Source organism: Canis lupus, chromosome 8 (assembly GCF_011100685.1).
Source record: "Canis lupus familiaris isolate Mischka breed German Shepherd chromosome 8, alternate assembly UU_Cfam_GSD_1.0, whole genome shotgun sequence".
Taxonomy (NCBI): domain Eukaryota; kingdom Metazoa; phylum Chordata; class Mammalia; order Carnivora; family Canidae; genus Canis; species Canis lupus.
Genome location: NC_049229.1, coordinates 46,805,327 through 46,817,992, shown reverse-complemented (window position 1 = coordinate 46,817,992; position 12,666 = coordinate 46,805,327). Strand labels below are relative to the sequence as shown.

The 12,666-nt window shown below is 36.4% G+C and overlaps 1 protein-coding gene across 2 annotated transcripts in view; it reads right to left on the bottom strand.

Annotated features, from left to right (window-relative positions):
* Window positions 1–12,199, bottom strand: part of PSEN1 (presenilin 1) — a 65,604-nt gene extending 53,405 nt beyond the window's left edge. The window contains exon 1 of one of the 2 annotated variants that reach the window (NM_001002943.2): window positions 12,083–12,199. In NM_001002943.2, the coding sequence (NP_001002943.2) occupies window positions 12,083–12,169 (87 nt within the window). In that variant the 5' untranslated portion in view covers window positions 12,170–12,199. The remainder of the gene's footprint in view (window positions 1–12,082) is intronic. The other variant, NM_001293284.1, reaches the window with a different exon arrangement.
* Between the last annotated feature and the right edge of the window lie 467 nt (window positions 12,200–12,666).

Genomic DNA, 12,666 nt, shown 5'->3' with positions numbered 1-12,666 from the left:
AAGTCAGAGGCTTCGTTTTAATTCTTTCTCCCTTCTCCTTAAAAAAAATTTTTTTTTAGATTTTATTTATTTATTAGAGACACACACACAGGCAGAGGGAGAAGCAGTCTCCACGCAGGGAGCCAGACGTGGGACTCGATCCTGGGCTGAAGGCGGCGCTAAATCGCTAAGCCACCAGGGCTGCCCCCTTCTCCTTACTTTAAAACATGATGCAAATACAAGTCCAGCCACCAAAAGCATGTGGACCTCAAGCAAAGGAGAATACTTCTCAAGCAGCAAAAATTGTGGAGATGTTTTAAATACAGTGTAGTACTTGTTGTTGTTTTTAAATCTTGTTTTCTGCTTGCCTTTTTTAAGTCTTATTTTTATAATTGAAAGATTATAAACATAATAGGGATCCCTGGGTGGCGCAGTGGTTTAGCGCCTGCCCTTGGCCCAGGGCACGATCCTGGAGACCCGGGATCAAATCCCACATCGGGCTCCTGGTACATGGAGCCTGCTTCTCCCTCTGCCTATGTCTCTGCCTCTCTCTCTCTCTCTCTCTCTCTCTCTGTGTGACTATCATAAATAAATAAAAATTAAAAAGAAAAGAACCACCACCATAATCTAAAAAAAAAAAAAAAGATTATAAACAAAATAAACATTTTTTAGAAGTTTTAAGAAGTGTCACAAACTTTTGTTTCTAACGTGGTGTCCTCCCTAATCCTTGCCCCACAAAAGGAACATGGTGAGCAATCTTAAGTATTTTCAGATTTAATTTTGTTTTTTTTAAGTAAGCTCTACACCCAATGTGGGACTTAAACTCACAACAGAGATCAAGAGGCACATGCTCTACTGAGTGAAGCAGCCAAGCACCCATACTTCTAGATTTTTTTAAAGCCATGTTCTATAATTTGATTATGCTTAATAATACTTCAGATAATACCTTTTTATGCCAGTATATTAAACCTCAATCTTAACTACTATAATAGCAGCACAGTAATGACACTGATGATAATAACTGCTAAGATTTATTGACCCTTGTATGTGCTAGACACTATGCTAAGCACTTCAGGTGAGTAATAAACTTTGAGTTCATTAATATTATAAACTTCATTTAACAGATAAAGAAACTAAAGCTTCAAGGCTAGATAATTTGCCAAAAATCACAGAGCTAAGAAGGTCTAGAGCAGCAATTCTAATTCAGAGTTTGTCAAATCCTATTAACCATTACCTTATAGTACTGACTAGATAAACCATAAGTAACCTAAGATTGAAATGATCTCAAAATTCTCATTGTTACCCATAATATTTCATCAAATATGTCGGTCTACATTTTTTGGCATTCTTGTGGTAATATTTTTATAGGATAAAATTCTAAAAGTGGAAATCCTAAGTCAAAGGTATATGCATTTTTAGATTTAATTGCCAAATTATTTCCAAAAGGCCTGTGTATCTGCAGACTTGACAACTTGCCTCCAAATAAAAAGAAATTAAACTCCCATGAGCAGCACATGTCAATGCCTATTTCCCCCGAATTTTGGTAGCAATGCTTTTTTTCTTAAGATTTTATTTAATTTTTTAGAAATAATCGCTATACCCAATGTGGGGCTTAAACTTACAACCCAGAGATCCAGAGTCACAGGTTCTACTGACTGAGCCACTTGCAATGGGTTTTATTCCTTGCTCACTGGTAGGTAAAAACAAAACCTTTTCATTTCTGTTTCTTATTACTAGGAAGGCTGATCAACTAGTCTTTTCATATATTTATTGACATTTATATTTCTTCTTCCTCTTCCTTATATATTGCTCATATCTTTTGGCAATGCTGTTACTGGGTTGTTTATGTTCCTTTTGACTTTGTAACAATTCTTTGTATCTTAAGATATACCTGTCAGTATGCATTATAAAGCCTGTGCCAGTTTATTTTTTTACTTTATTCATGGTAGTTTATTGCCACACTTAAGTTTATAGTTTTATATTACTGAATATGAATGTAATGATTTTGAGGAAAATAACTTCTTACTATACCCCAAAACCTAATGATTTTTCAACATACATAATTACACAGTTACAATGAATGGTCACAAATATCATGTCCTGCTTTCTTAATCTAATATTACTACTTCATGTTTACACTTCCATGTAATAACTGTCACCATGTCTAAAAAGTTACATTTCAGTATGCTGATATGCTTACTGTCTGCATATTATTTATTTACTTAAAATGAATATTTATTTATAATAAAAAGCAACAATCCTATAAGACTATCCTATTAGATACTGTTTGGATTTCTACATTTAGAAATGTGAAGCTCCTGAGCCTGTACTATACGAAAAACTAGAAGAGAAGCTTAACTGAAGAACTGGCAACTTATGTGGAACACTTGAAAATATTTATTAATCATAGGCAACATGTTTCCAACAACACACAGAATTCCATCCAGCACCTGGCCAAGCTTCATGATTGGCCAAGCTTCAGGATTCCCTGAAGTTAGAGCTTTAACTATTACTCTAACAGAAAGGAAGGCTGTCATTTCCCTGAAGAGCTGATACAACTTTTAAAGGAAACATTTAATATTTATGGGGTTGTTGTGTTATGCTTGAACTTAGGGTGTTTTTTGCTGGTTTGTTTTTAACAAATTCTTAAGATCTGTGCCCAGGATTTCTGACCACTCTCATGCAGAACCAAGCATTTTCCTCTGGAAGTCACGGAGACTAAGTTTTCTTTCTCCTTACTTCACTTTGACATACCTAGGAAATCAGATTCATTACTATAAATACTATAATAACACTCTCAAAGGCTTAGTGGGCCCGATTCAGTTTAAATTTAGATCACTCCTTTCATTTATTTTCTCAAGGTCCCAAGTACTTAAACACTAAATAGCTTATAGATCTGTCCACTGTTTAATTTTATAGAATTTCTCACACTTAAAAAAAGTGACCCATCATCATTTAATAAAGTTAGTTCTGCCAGTCTATGGTTTGCTAACAACTTAATAAAGTTATTTGCATTTAATGTTTTAAATTAAAAAAAAAAACAATGCAGATAACCTTCATTTATAATGATTAAACATATATATATATATATATATTTTTTTTTTTTAAACTGGGGCTTTTTTTTCCCCCCAATGTGAGGTTTGAACTCACAACTCTGAGATCAAGACCTGAAGAGTCTTGGAGACTCTTGGAAAGAGTTGGAGGCTTAACTGAATGAGCCACCCACACACCCCAAGACCAAACATACTTTAATGCTATAAATTTAGCAGTTGAAGGTAATGGACTTAACACAAGTTTTCTTCAGCAATTGCTTTATATAGAGAATCATTATTGATCTCTCAATGGATTACTACTTTAAAGCTTTTTTAGTTATAAAAATGGCTGATTTTTTTCCTATTATAAGTCAAAAAGGCTGCTGCTGACAATTTCTTTATGGTCTAGGAAATTTGGGTCAGAATAAACTAATATGAATAAAAATATTGAATAGTCAACTTATAAATCTAATCATTTTTCTCTAATGTCACTTTCACTTTATTTCTTTACTCAAATATACTGGTTCCCAAAACCTAGACCAAAAGTATTGATAAGATCTGAGAATGGGTCAGAAATGCAAATTCTGTGGCCCCACCTCAGACTAACAGAATCAGTAACTTTGGGTTTGGGGAGCCAGAGAATTTTTATTGACAGCTCTTTAAGGGGATTCCAACGTACACGAGGTTTGAAAAATCACTGCTCTAATACACATTTTTAAAAAGTTAATTAACAATATAAACAAATCTTAAGTCTTACTTTTTAAAAAATCTACTTTTTTGTGTCTTAGAAAAGGTCTCAGCTAATCTACATAAAAGGTGTAAGTCTCCACAAAATCAAAATATAAATTTTCACTATTCTGAAGTTTATATTTTCAATTTCCTCTAGTTTTAGTATATTATTATCATCTCAGCTGAAATGGAGGCTGACTTCTGGCAAATAAAAACAAGTCAAGGGAAAAGAGCTGTACCCATCAAAATTTTGCACCAGAAAAATAAAACCTTACAAACTCTTTTTAATAGGTACAGTAAACCTAAAGATTATGACAGATCACAAACTACAGAAAAAGACCCAAATAATGTTCTTGTTAGAGCCACTTAAAATCCAACCTATATAATACATTTAGGAAATCACGAACTTCAATTATTTCACAATTTGTAAACTTTGGCTTTTGTCAGAAATAGTTGAGTCATTACCATCTAGTCTCCAGTCCCTATAGACATAGCCAACCAACAGCAAAAACAACATGAAGTCCAAGCTAGCTTCTAGTTAGAGGTGGTGAGGGTAAACTAATGGAAAGAAGTAAAATTTCTGACTGAATGCCATCTCTAAGGAAGCAGGCACACTTTCTTGAGGGGAAAAATAAAATGAATTCTCCACCTAGTTCTTGTGACATACTGAACTAATGTTTGACAGCTGTTCTACATAAAAACTGGAGCTCTGCCCACAGTGTGATAGTAGTACACGGCAGCAAGAATTGTGATAAAAGATGACGGATAAAAAAATAAATAAATAAATAAAATTAAAAAAAAAAAAAAAAAAAAAAAAAGGTGACGGAGAAGTGTGTCCAGAGAACATGAAGCCCAGAGAACCCTCTCACACAAAAGCTGAAGTCCTTAAGCAATGAGTAAGATTCACTTCAGATTTTTATTTGCAGACACAAAACTTAAAAATATTCTTTCTTTTAACCCCCTGCCCCAAGCCCCTTTGTTCTGCTTGTATGACTTGTATGGAAATGGTTTAAAGATACTGAGTGATCCATAAACTCCAAAGGCAGCTCAGAAACATGAATAAAGTTCTGCCTTTAGGGATTTTACAACCTAGATGAGGTCAACAAGCATGAAGTAAACATTTCTGAAGTGAAAAGGTAAGAATGATGCAACTCCTCTTATCTGTTATCAGTAGGAATTAAGATGCTTTATATGCGTTAATTTTGTAGATAATTAAAGCTTAAAAATTTTGTAGATAATTAAAGCTTAAAGTCCAAAAACTTCTTGTTGAGTAAAATTTTCTAAACTGCACTTTAAATATGTCAGTTATTTAAAGTGGAGACAGACAAACATACCTCAAGGATATAATATAAACTCCCATGATCAATATAGGCCCTTTCAAAGACCCCAAGCTATCATGCTTGTTTGGTTTCTTTCACATAAGTTGCTCTAATTCTCCTACTACTCTTAGTCACTCATCATGGAGAACCTTGAATGCTTCGCCCCTTTCCACTGACATTCCCCCAAAAAGCCTATTGTCCTTTTGCAACCTTTCTTCACATTAAAAAAATTTCTTTTAAAAATAGTTTTCTTGGGCAGCCTGGGTAGTTCAGCAGGTTTAGCACCACCTTCAGCCCAGGGTGTGATCCTGGAGACCTGGGATCGAGTCCCACACCAGGCTCCCTGCACCGAGCCTGCTTCTCCCTCTGCCTGTGTCTGTGCCTCTCTCTCTCTCTCTCTCTGTCTCTCATGAATAAATAAATAAAATCTTAAAAAAAAAAAGTTTTCTTTTAAGGAGTGCTTGGGTGGCACAGTTGGTTAACCACCTGAGTCTTGGTTTTGGCTCTGGTCGTGATCTCAGGGTCGTGGGATCAGTCCCCCACATTGGGCTCCACATTTAGTGGAGAGTCTGCTTGATATTCTCTCCCTCCACCCCTCCACGCACCATGCTGTTTCTCTGTAAAATAAATAAATAAATCTGGGGAAAAAAGACTCCTCTGCCCCTCCACCCATTCACTCTCTCTAAAATAAATAAATAAATCCTTAAAAAATAACAAAAATTTAAAAATAAAGTTGTTTTTTTTAATTAAGAGATAACTATACTAAAGAACATCTGGAAAAAATAAAAGGGAAAAATCGCCATCACCGTTATTCTCCTTGTTTGCTTTTTCTTTTTTTTTTTAAAGATTTTATTTATTTATATTTATTATTCATGACAGAAACAGAGAGAGGCAGAGACACAGGCAGAGGGAGAAGCAGGCTCCATGCACGAAGCCCGACGTAGGACTCGATCCCAGGTCTCCAGGATCAGGCCCTGGGCTGAACGCAGCGCTAAACCGCTGAGCCACCCGGGCTGCCCTTGTTTTATTTTTCTGATACAGATGTAAAACAATGAATGGAACAGCTAAATATTAGTTGGACTATACTGCAGTGTCATGCATATTAGTTTAGTTCAGTCTTCCTATATAAGAGGTGGAAAAGCTTTTTCATATTCAGGGCTGCTCGTATATATAATACTACGTATTTTTCTTAATCTATTTCTAATTGAAAAAATACAAATAAATTTCACTTTTAAAAGGAAAGAATAATTCGCCAACTTAAAGCATTTCAACTATGCACCATAAACAAACTGAAGCTACAGTCCTGGAAAAAATATCTGAAAAGCACATAGCCAACATGAGATTAGCATCAAAATATACATTCCAACAAAATCAATAAAAGACAACCAAGGGCTGCCTGGTTGGCTCAGCGTTTGAGCAACTGCCTTTGGCTCAGGATGTGATCCCGTGGTCCTGGGATCAAGTCCCACATGGGGCTCCCTGCATGGAGCCTGCTTCTCCCTCTGCTTATGTCTCTGCCTCCCGCCCCCTGTTCCCCGTCTCTCTCATGAATAATAAAATCTTTTTTAAAAAATTTTTAAATAAATAAAATCTTAAAAAAAAAAAGCATAAGGAAAAAGGTTCCACCTTATTAGAATTTAGGGAAATACAATTAAAACAACATGAGGGGTCGTTTCAAACTCACCCAACTAACACACACTAAGACAATACCAATAATTGGTCGGGATGTTAAAAAAAAAAAAAAAAAGGAAAATTGCTGTATGCTCTTGATATATAACCACTTTGGAAAGCATACTGGTAATCTCTAATATAGTTTAAGATCCATAGATCCAGGGGATCTCTGGGTGGCTCAGCGGTTTAGCCCCTGCCTTTGGCCCAGGGTGTGATCCTGGAGACCCGGGATCGAGTCCCACGTCAGGCTCCCTGCATGGATGGAGCCTGCATCTCCCTCTGCCTGCGTCTCTGCCTCTCTCTGTGTGTGTGTCTCTCTCATGAATAAATAAATAAAATCTTTAAAAAAAAAAAAGAGATCCATAGATCCATATACCCAACCGCAGCAATTATCATTGAGAAACGCACACACGGGCAGAAGGATTAATGAATCAGAATGTTACTGCAATACTGTTGGTTACTATGAAAAACTGGAAACTACTAAATATTTATAACCAAAGATAGATTTTTATATATTTACAAAATAGAAAATGAAAAAATAGAGCTATATGCATTTATATACATAAATTCTAAAATCATGTCTCTTCTACAACACATACATTTAAAAAATGTGGGGATTTTCTTCTGCAACTTTCACATACAAACACATATACTTCACATACACTTTCAAAACATGCAGAATGATATATTAAATATTATTTATGTTCATATACTATACTACTATTCTGGGAAAAAAAGAAGAATGTGGGAGAGGTGCTTCAATTTTATCTGTAATTTCTTTTTGTTATATAACTAGGCCATCTGTCCAAATTAATTGCAAAATCTTGTTTTGTTAGGATTTTGCTTCCTGTCAGTTCAATATGTAACAGAAACAGAAAAAGCTTAGTGAAAATACTCCTCAAACACAACAAAGCATACACAGCAAATAAGATGTTGTGTGGTAGGTACGTCGGTGCTTATTACATACTTCCTATATATGCCTTAAATTATTTCACCAAAATTTTTTTTTTGAGAAATAAATATTTGGGTTAAAAAAAAAAAAAACAAAAACACTATTTTTCAGCTCTCTGACTAATCTCATCAAACTTAAATTCCCTGTATTGTGAATGAGATTACCTATAGTAGCCTACAAAAGGAAAACATCTCTGGGCTAAGGCAGCCCATCATGTATCTGCTAAGGATGGAAGAAGAATGAAGTCATGGGCAACATTTCACTTCTGGAAAGAAAAAATGTTTTAAATGTTATCTTCTATTTGAACATAAACAATGTATCATTGCAATAATACTTGAAGTTACACAACAAAGTCATCTAATTGATTTAGACTGGTTTAATCAGATCCAAAATAATTTCAATTTCATTATACTTCTGATAGGGTAATCAACTTGATCCTATTTTCTCAGGACTGTCCTAGTTTTAAACTGAAAGTCTTGTGTTCTAGGGACCTCTCAGTCTCAGGCATACCAGGACAGCTAGCAACACTAACTCCTGGTCACAACAAAACTGCTGAATTTATCTAGTAAATCATTTTAATTGTACAGATGGGAAAAATGAGGTACTAAGAATTAAATGATTGAAACCAACTAACACATAGCTGTTTCAAATTACAACTAGATCAAAGTTAGTTCTTTCTTTTGAAGGACCTATTTATGTGTCACTCAGCCACAACCCCTAAATGCGAATCATCCGTATTCTTGAACAGTTTTCAATTCCGGTTAGCCTCATTTGTTTTTCCCAAACTCAAATGATTGCCGCATAATGGGATACTCCTGACTTTGAGGAAGATATTGAGTAGAGGAAAGGAATAGAAAGTCCACTTCTTTATATTGATACTGGTTAAATTCTGTAGGAAAGTTACTCTTTCCAGTTTCAAATATATTTTTAAATGAATGTTCATTTATTTTTGTAATATTTAATGTAAACAGCCTGTTGTATACTCTAGAGTATATATTCATAGATAAGCACCTTATTAGAGAAATTCAAAGGAGGGGAAGACCGAAGGAAAATCTGCTCTCTTATGATGAATGTTCCCAAAACATAACATTTGTGACAGTACCTTTCAGAGTCCAACACACTGACAACATTCAATATCTTAGTTTCCTTTCTTGAACAGTGTGGAAAGAAACTTTCCACATCTCTCAATTTCCTTGACTTCTCAACTAGCCACTGAGCAAATAAAGAAGAAATAAGCCTGATAAGGAGTTTTTATGCCTGCAGAGGCTTGTCTTCATGTGCTTGTATTTAACAAACCCAGTATCCAAGAGGAGAAATAAAAGAGCTGCTTTCAATTAATCCATGAAAACAGTCATCTACATTCAACTTAAATTTGGACTTACCCTCATTTTTTCATAACCAACCAAAGCATATACACAATGGCTTCTTTATAGCTAAAAAACTTAACAATGAGATTCTTTTCCTTTTTCTTTGTATTTTTTTTTTTTAAAGTACACTGGTGCAAAATGAATATACAGACTTAGTATTTTCTTTCCCCCAAATTTTTTCATACAATATCTCCTTTCAGTATTAAGTAACATTTCTCCTGGGTAAGAGACATTGGAACAACAGAAAGAACATTAGAGGAAGTTTGAAATTAGAAAGCACATTTTATGTTCCAGGTCTGTCATTTAATTTTCTATGTGATCCTGGACAAGCATTTAAACTATTAAAAGGGAACAAGGGCACCTGCCTGGGTGGCTAGTTGGTTAAGTGTCTGACTCTTGATTTCAGCTAAGGTCATGATTTCAGGGTCCTGAGATAAAGCCCTGCCTCAGGGCTCCACATTCAGCAGAGAGCTGGCTGGAGGATTCTCTCCTCCTCCCTCCGCCCTGCCCCCTGCTCTCTCTCCACCTCCCCCAATTAAATAAGTAAATCTTAAAATAAAACAGAAATAATACCTATCCCATGGTAACTGGGAAGTATGAGAATGTATATAGAAGATCTTTTAAGTTGTAGAAGACACTTTTGAGAAGATAAATAAAAGATAATCTTATTCGATATCACATTATCAATGGCTAGGTTAAAATTAAATAAATCAGGCCTGATTTTCTAGGCAGTGATGCCCTATAAGATCTGGAAGGTACCACAGAGAACATTAGCACTAAGACTTACTAAAACTACATGAGTACATTCAGTTATCAATAAAAATCCTGTGTCAATTGTACTTCCTCTGTAGCACCCTTTATTTCAATTTATCAGTCACTAAGGTATAAAGGGGTGGGGGGGAGCAAACCAAAAAAAATACCATGAAAGCCCCACCAAACCTGAGTGTGAGGCATATAAGCAATTCTGCATCAACAATGGAGAACTCACTATGTGCCAAGCAGTGTTCTTGAAACTGAGGAAAACAGGTTTCCACAGTAGAAGGAGGCAGGTAAACACATCAAGTCAGTAGCATGCCAGAAATACTGATAAGTGCTAATGTAAAAGTAAAGCAGAGTCAGAGTATAAGGGCTGGCAGGGAAGGAAAGGGGGATTGAGGAAGGCAAGGCCTCGCTGATGAGGTGACCTAAATAAATCAAGTGAAGGGAGCCATGAGAAGAGTGGGAGAATAATCCAGGACCCAGAGACAAAACAGAGAAATCAGTGAGGGAAGAAGACAGAGATAGAGATGGCACAGGAGGATAAGGTTAAAATAAGACCTCAGACCAGATTTTATTCTGAGATGAGAGACCTTTGGGAGGTTTGGGACAGATAGGTGACATACACCTGTGTTTTTTTTGTTGTTGTTGTTGTTTTCAAAATTTGTTAGTTGTGGAATCTTTTGTTCAAATGGATCCACAGAAGATCAATATGTAAAAAGATTAATAGGAGCTGCTCTAGTTAAGGAAGGGGTACCCAGAGACTAAGTCAAGGCTACCCCCACTTTCCCTCTAAGTAACAGTTTAAAAATGATTACAAAGTCTGTAGTATCCAAACTACCAAAGAACTTCATAATCTGGCCTCATCCTAACTTTTCAAAAAGCTATTCCCAGGAAATAGCAAAAACAGAGCAAATCAAGCTGTTGTTACAAGTCTGCTGCCACAAAAATCAGTCTTTGTAACACCCATTATCCACCAAGTACCCAGGCAACAGCTCCTCATCTCTGCCTTCCCTCAAACACCCCTCAGGTTACATACTACCCTTTTCATCTTGTGTTTCCTTTCAGGGCTTCCCCTGATAATCATTTTAACTTGATTTCACTTGATTAAAAATGGTCTGGCAGTACGATGTGATCTGCTTCTGATGACATATCTCTGGATACAGCCTCCCTATTTATATTCTAGGAAATTCTTCCTTCACTAGTGTTATTTCTTCTATCAGTGATGACATCCCAGTTTGCTCTAATCTCACCCATCCATCAAAGCCTACTTTGTGAAGCTTTCCTCCTCACATTCTGACCCTTAATTGGAATTTTAAATATTAGTGTGAAGGGACCTTCCAGGCCATCTAGTTGGTGCTCTAGTTCACTGCTCATTCCATAGACTAACCCTCTGCAGATTTGGTTGGTAGTCTTCCAGCCTTTGTGACTGACAGCTGTTAGGGACAAGATAACACTATACCATAAGGCAGTCCACACCCTTTCAGATGCATAGTAAATTGTGAGACAATTCTTTTTTTTTTTTAATTGACCAAGAACCTACTTCCTTCTACTAGTGGTTCTGCCCTCTGGTTCTAATAAAGGAAAGTTTGACCCCACCCCATCCAACCGGTCGGATCCCTTACAGTCCCTAGCAGGCTGCGTAGCTTACAGTTGGCCTTGTGTTCCCCACAATTCTGGCTCCACCTCTAAAAATCCTACCCATTTCCCAGCCAACTATCTCACAGGCCACCTGTGGAGTCTACATTCAATCTGTAAGGATTAGCTAACAGAGTCAAGGGTAGATTTGAGGTCTGTGTCTCAGGCCACTGGTTGGTTACACCCCTTTCTTGATTCTCTCCCTTGAATTCTCTTAGGACTTCTATTCTTAGCCTTGCACTCATCACTGTGCGTTCATTCCGTCAATGAGCATTTACCGGGCACTGTCAGGAACCATGAAGGATAGTGAAAAAATAAAAGTAAATAAAATGTACTCAGCCCATGGACAAGTAAGAGCAAGATAGGTAAAATAATAGCTGGGGAAGCTGGAGAAGGCTTAAATGGAGGAGGTGATATCTGAGGCAGGGAGGAACTGTATCAACACCCATGTCTCACGCAGTCTTGTGTCCCCAGCACTAAGTGGAACAATGCTTTGGCATCAGTTGAAGTTCAGCAAATAGGTAAAGTTGGAAAAGTAAAGAAAGCCTGCTCAGTCCCCTCAGTCTCCACTGAAGATGAGGGAAGATGATCACTGAATCCAGAATTTGGCAAGGGCAGTTTTAGAGGCTGACACTGTACCTGGCTACGTACAGTATTGCTCAAGTGGTTGTCTTCGGACATCTGTGCATTCTGGAAGTAGGACAGGGGTGCAGGTAACTCTGTCATTGGAGCAACCGTATAGAAATACTTTTTCACAGAAAACAAAGCCTCTTGGGGTTCTGAAAGGGGAAAAAGAAAACAATCCTTTGTGCATTACAATTATACTCTTATTTTAAACACTTTCATAAATTATATTCAGCAAAAACAAACCTTTCTTTCATGTGTTCTCCTCCAGGCCAAGCTTTCTAAGGACCTCGCAGGCAGCTGTCACTTGCAGGCTCCCAGATTAGGTCTGAAATAGGATTTTACCAGGTCACCCAGAGTAAATCTATTCACACCATTCAAATACTTAGAATATTTTTATAATTGTAATTTGTAAACCAGAAATGTATTAAACTACCATCAACTACAAATGACAAACTTTTGTCAGCTCAAGATATCTCTTTGGTAATGAGGAGATCTACTTGAGAAACCAAATATTTTCAATCACAAAAAATATCTAATGATTTTAGATTTAGAGCCAAGAGAGCTAAGTATTAAAGAATGTTCTCATCAACATTCCT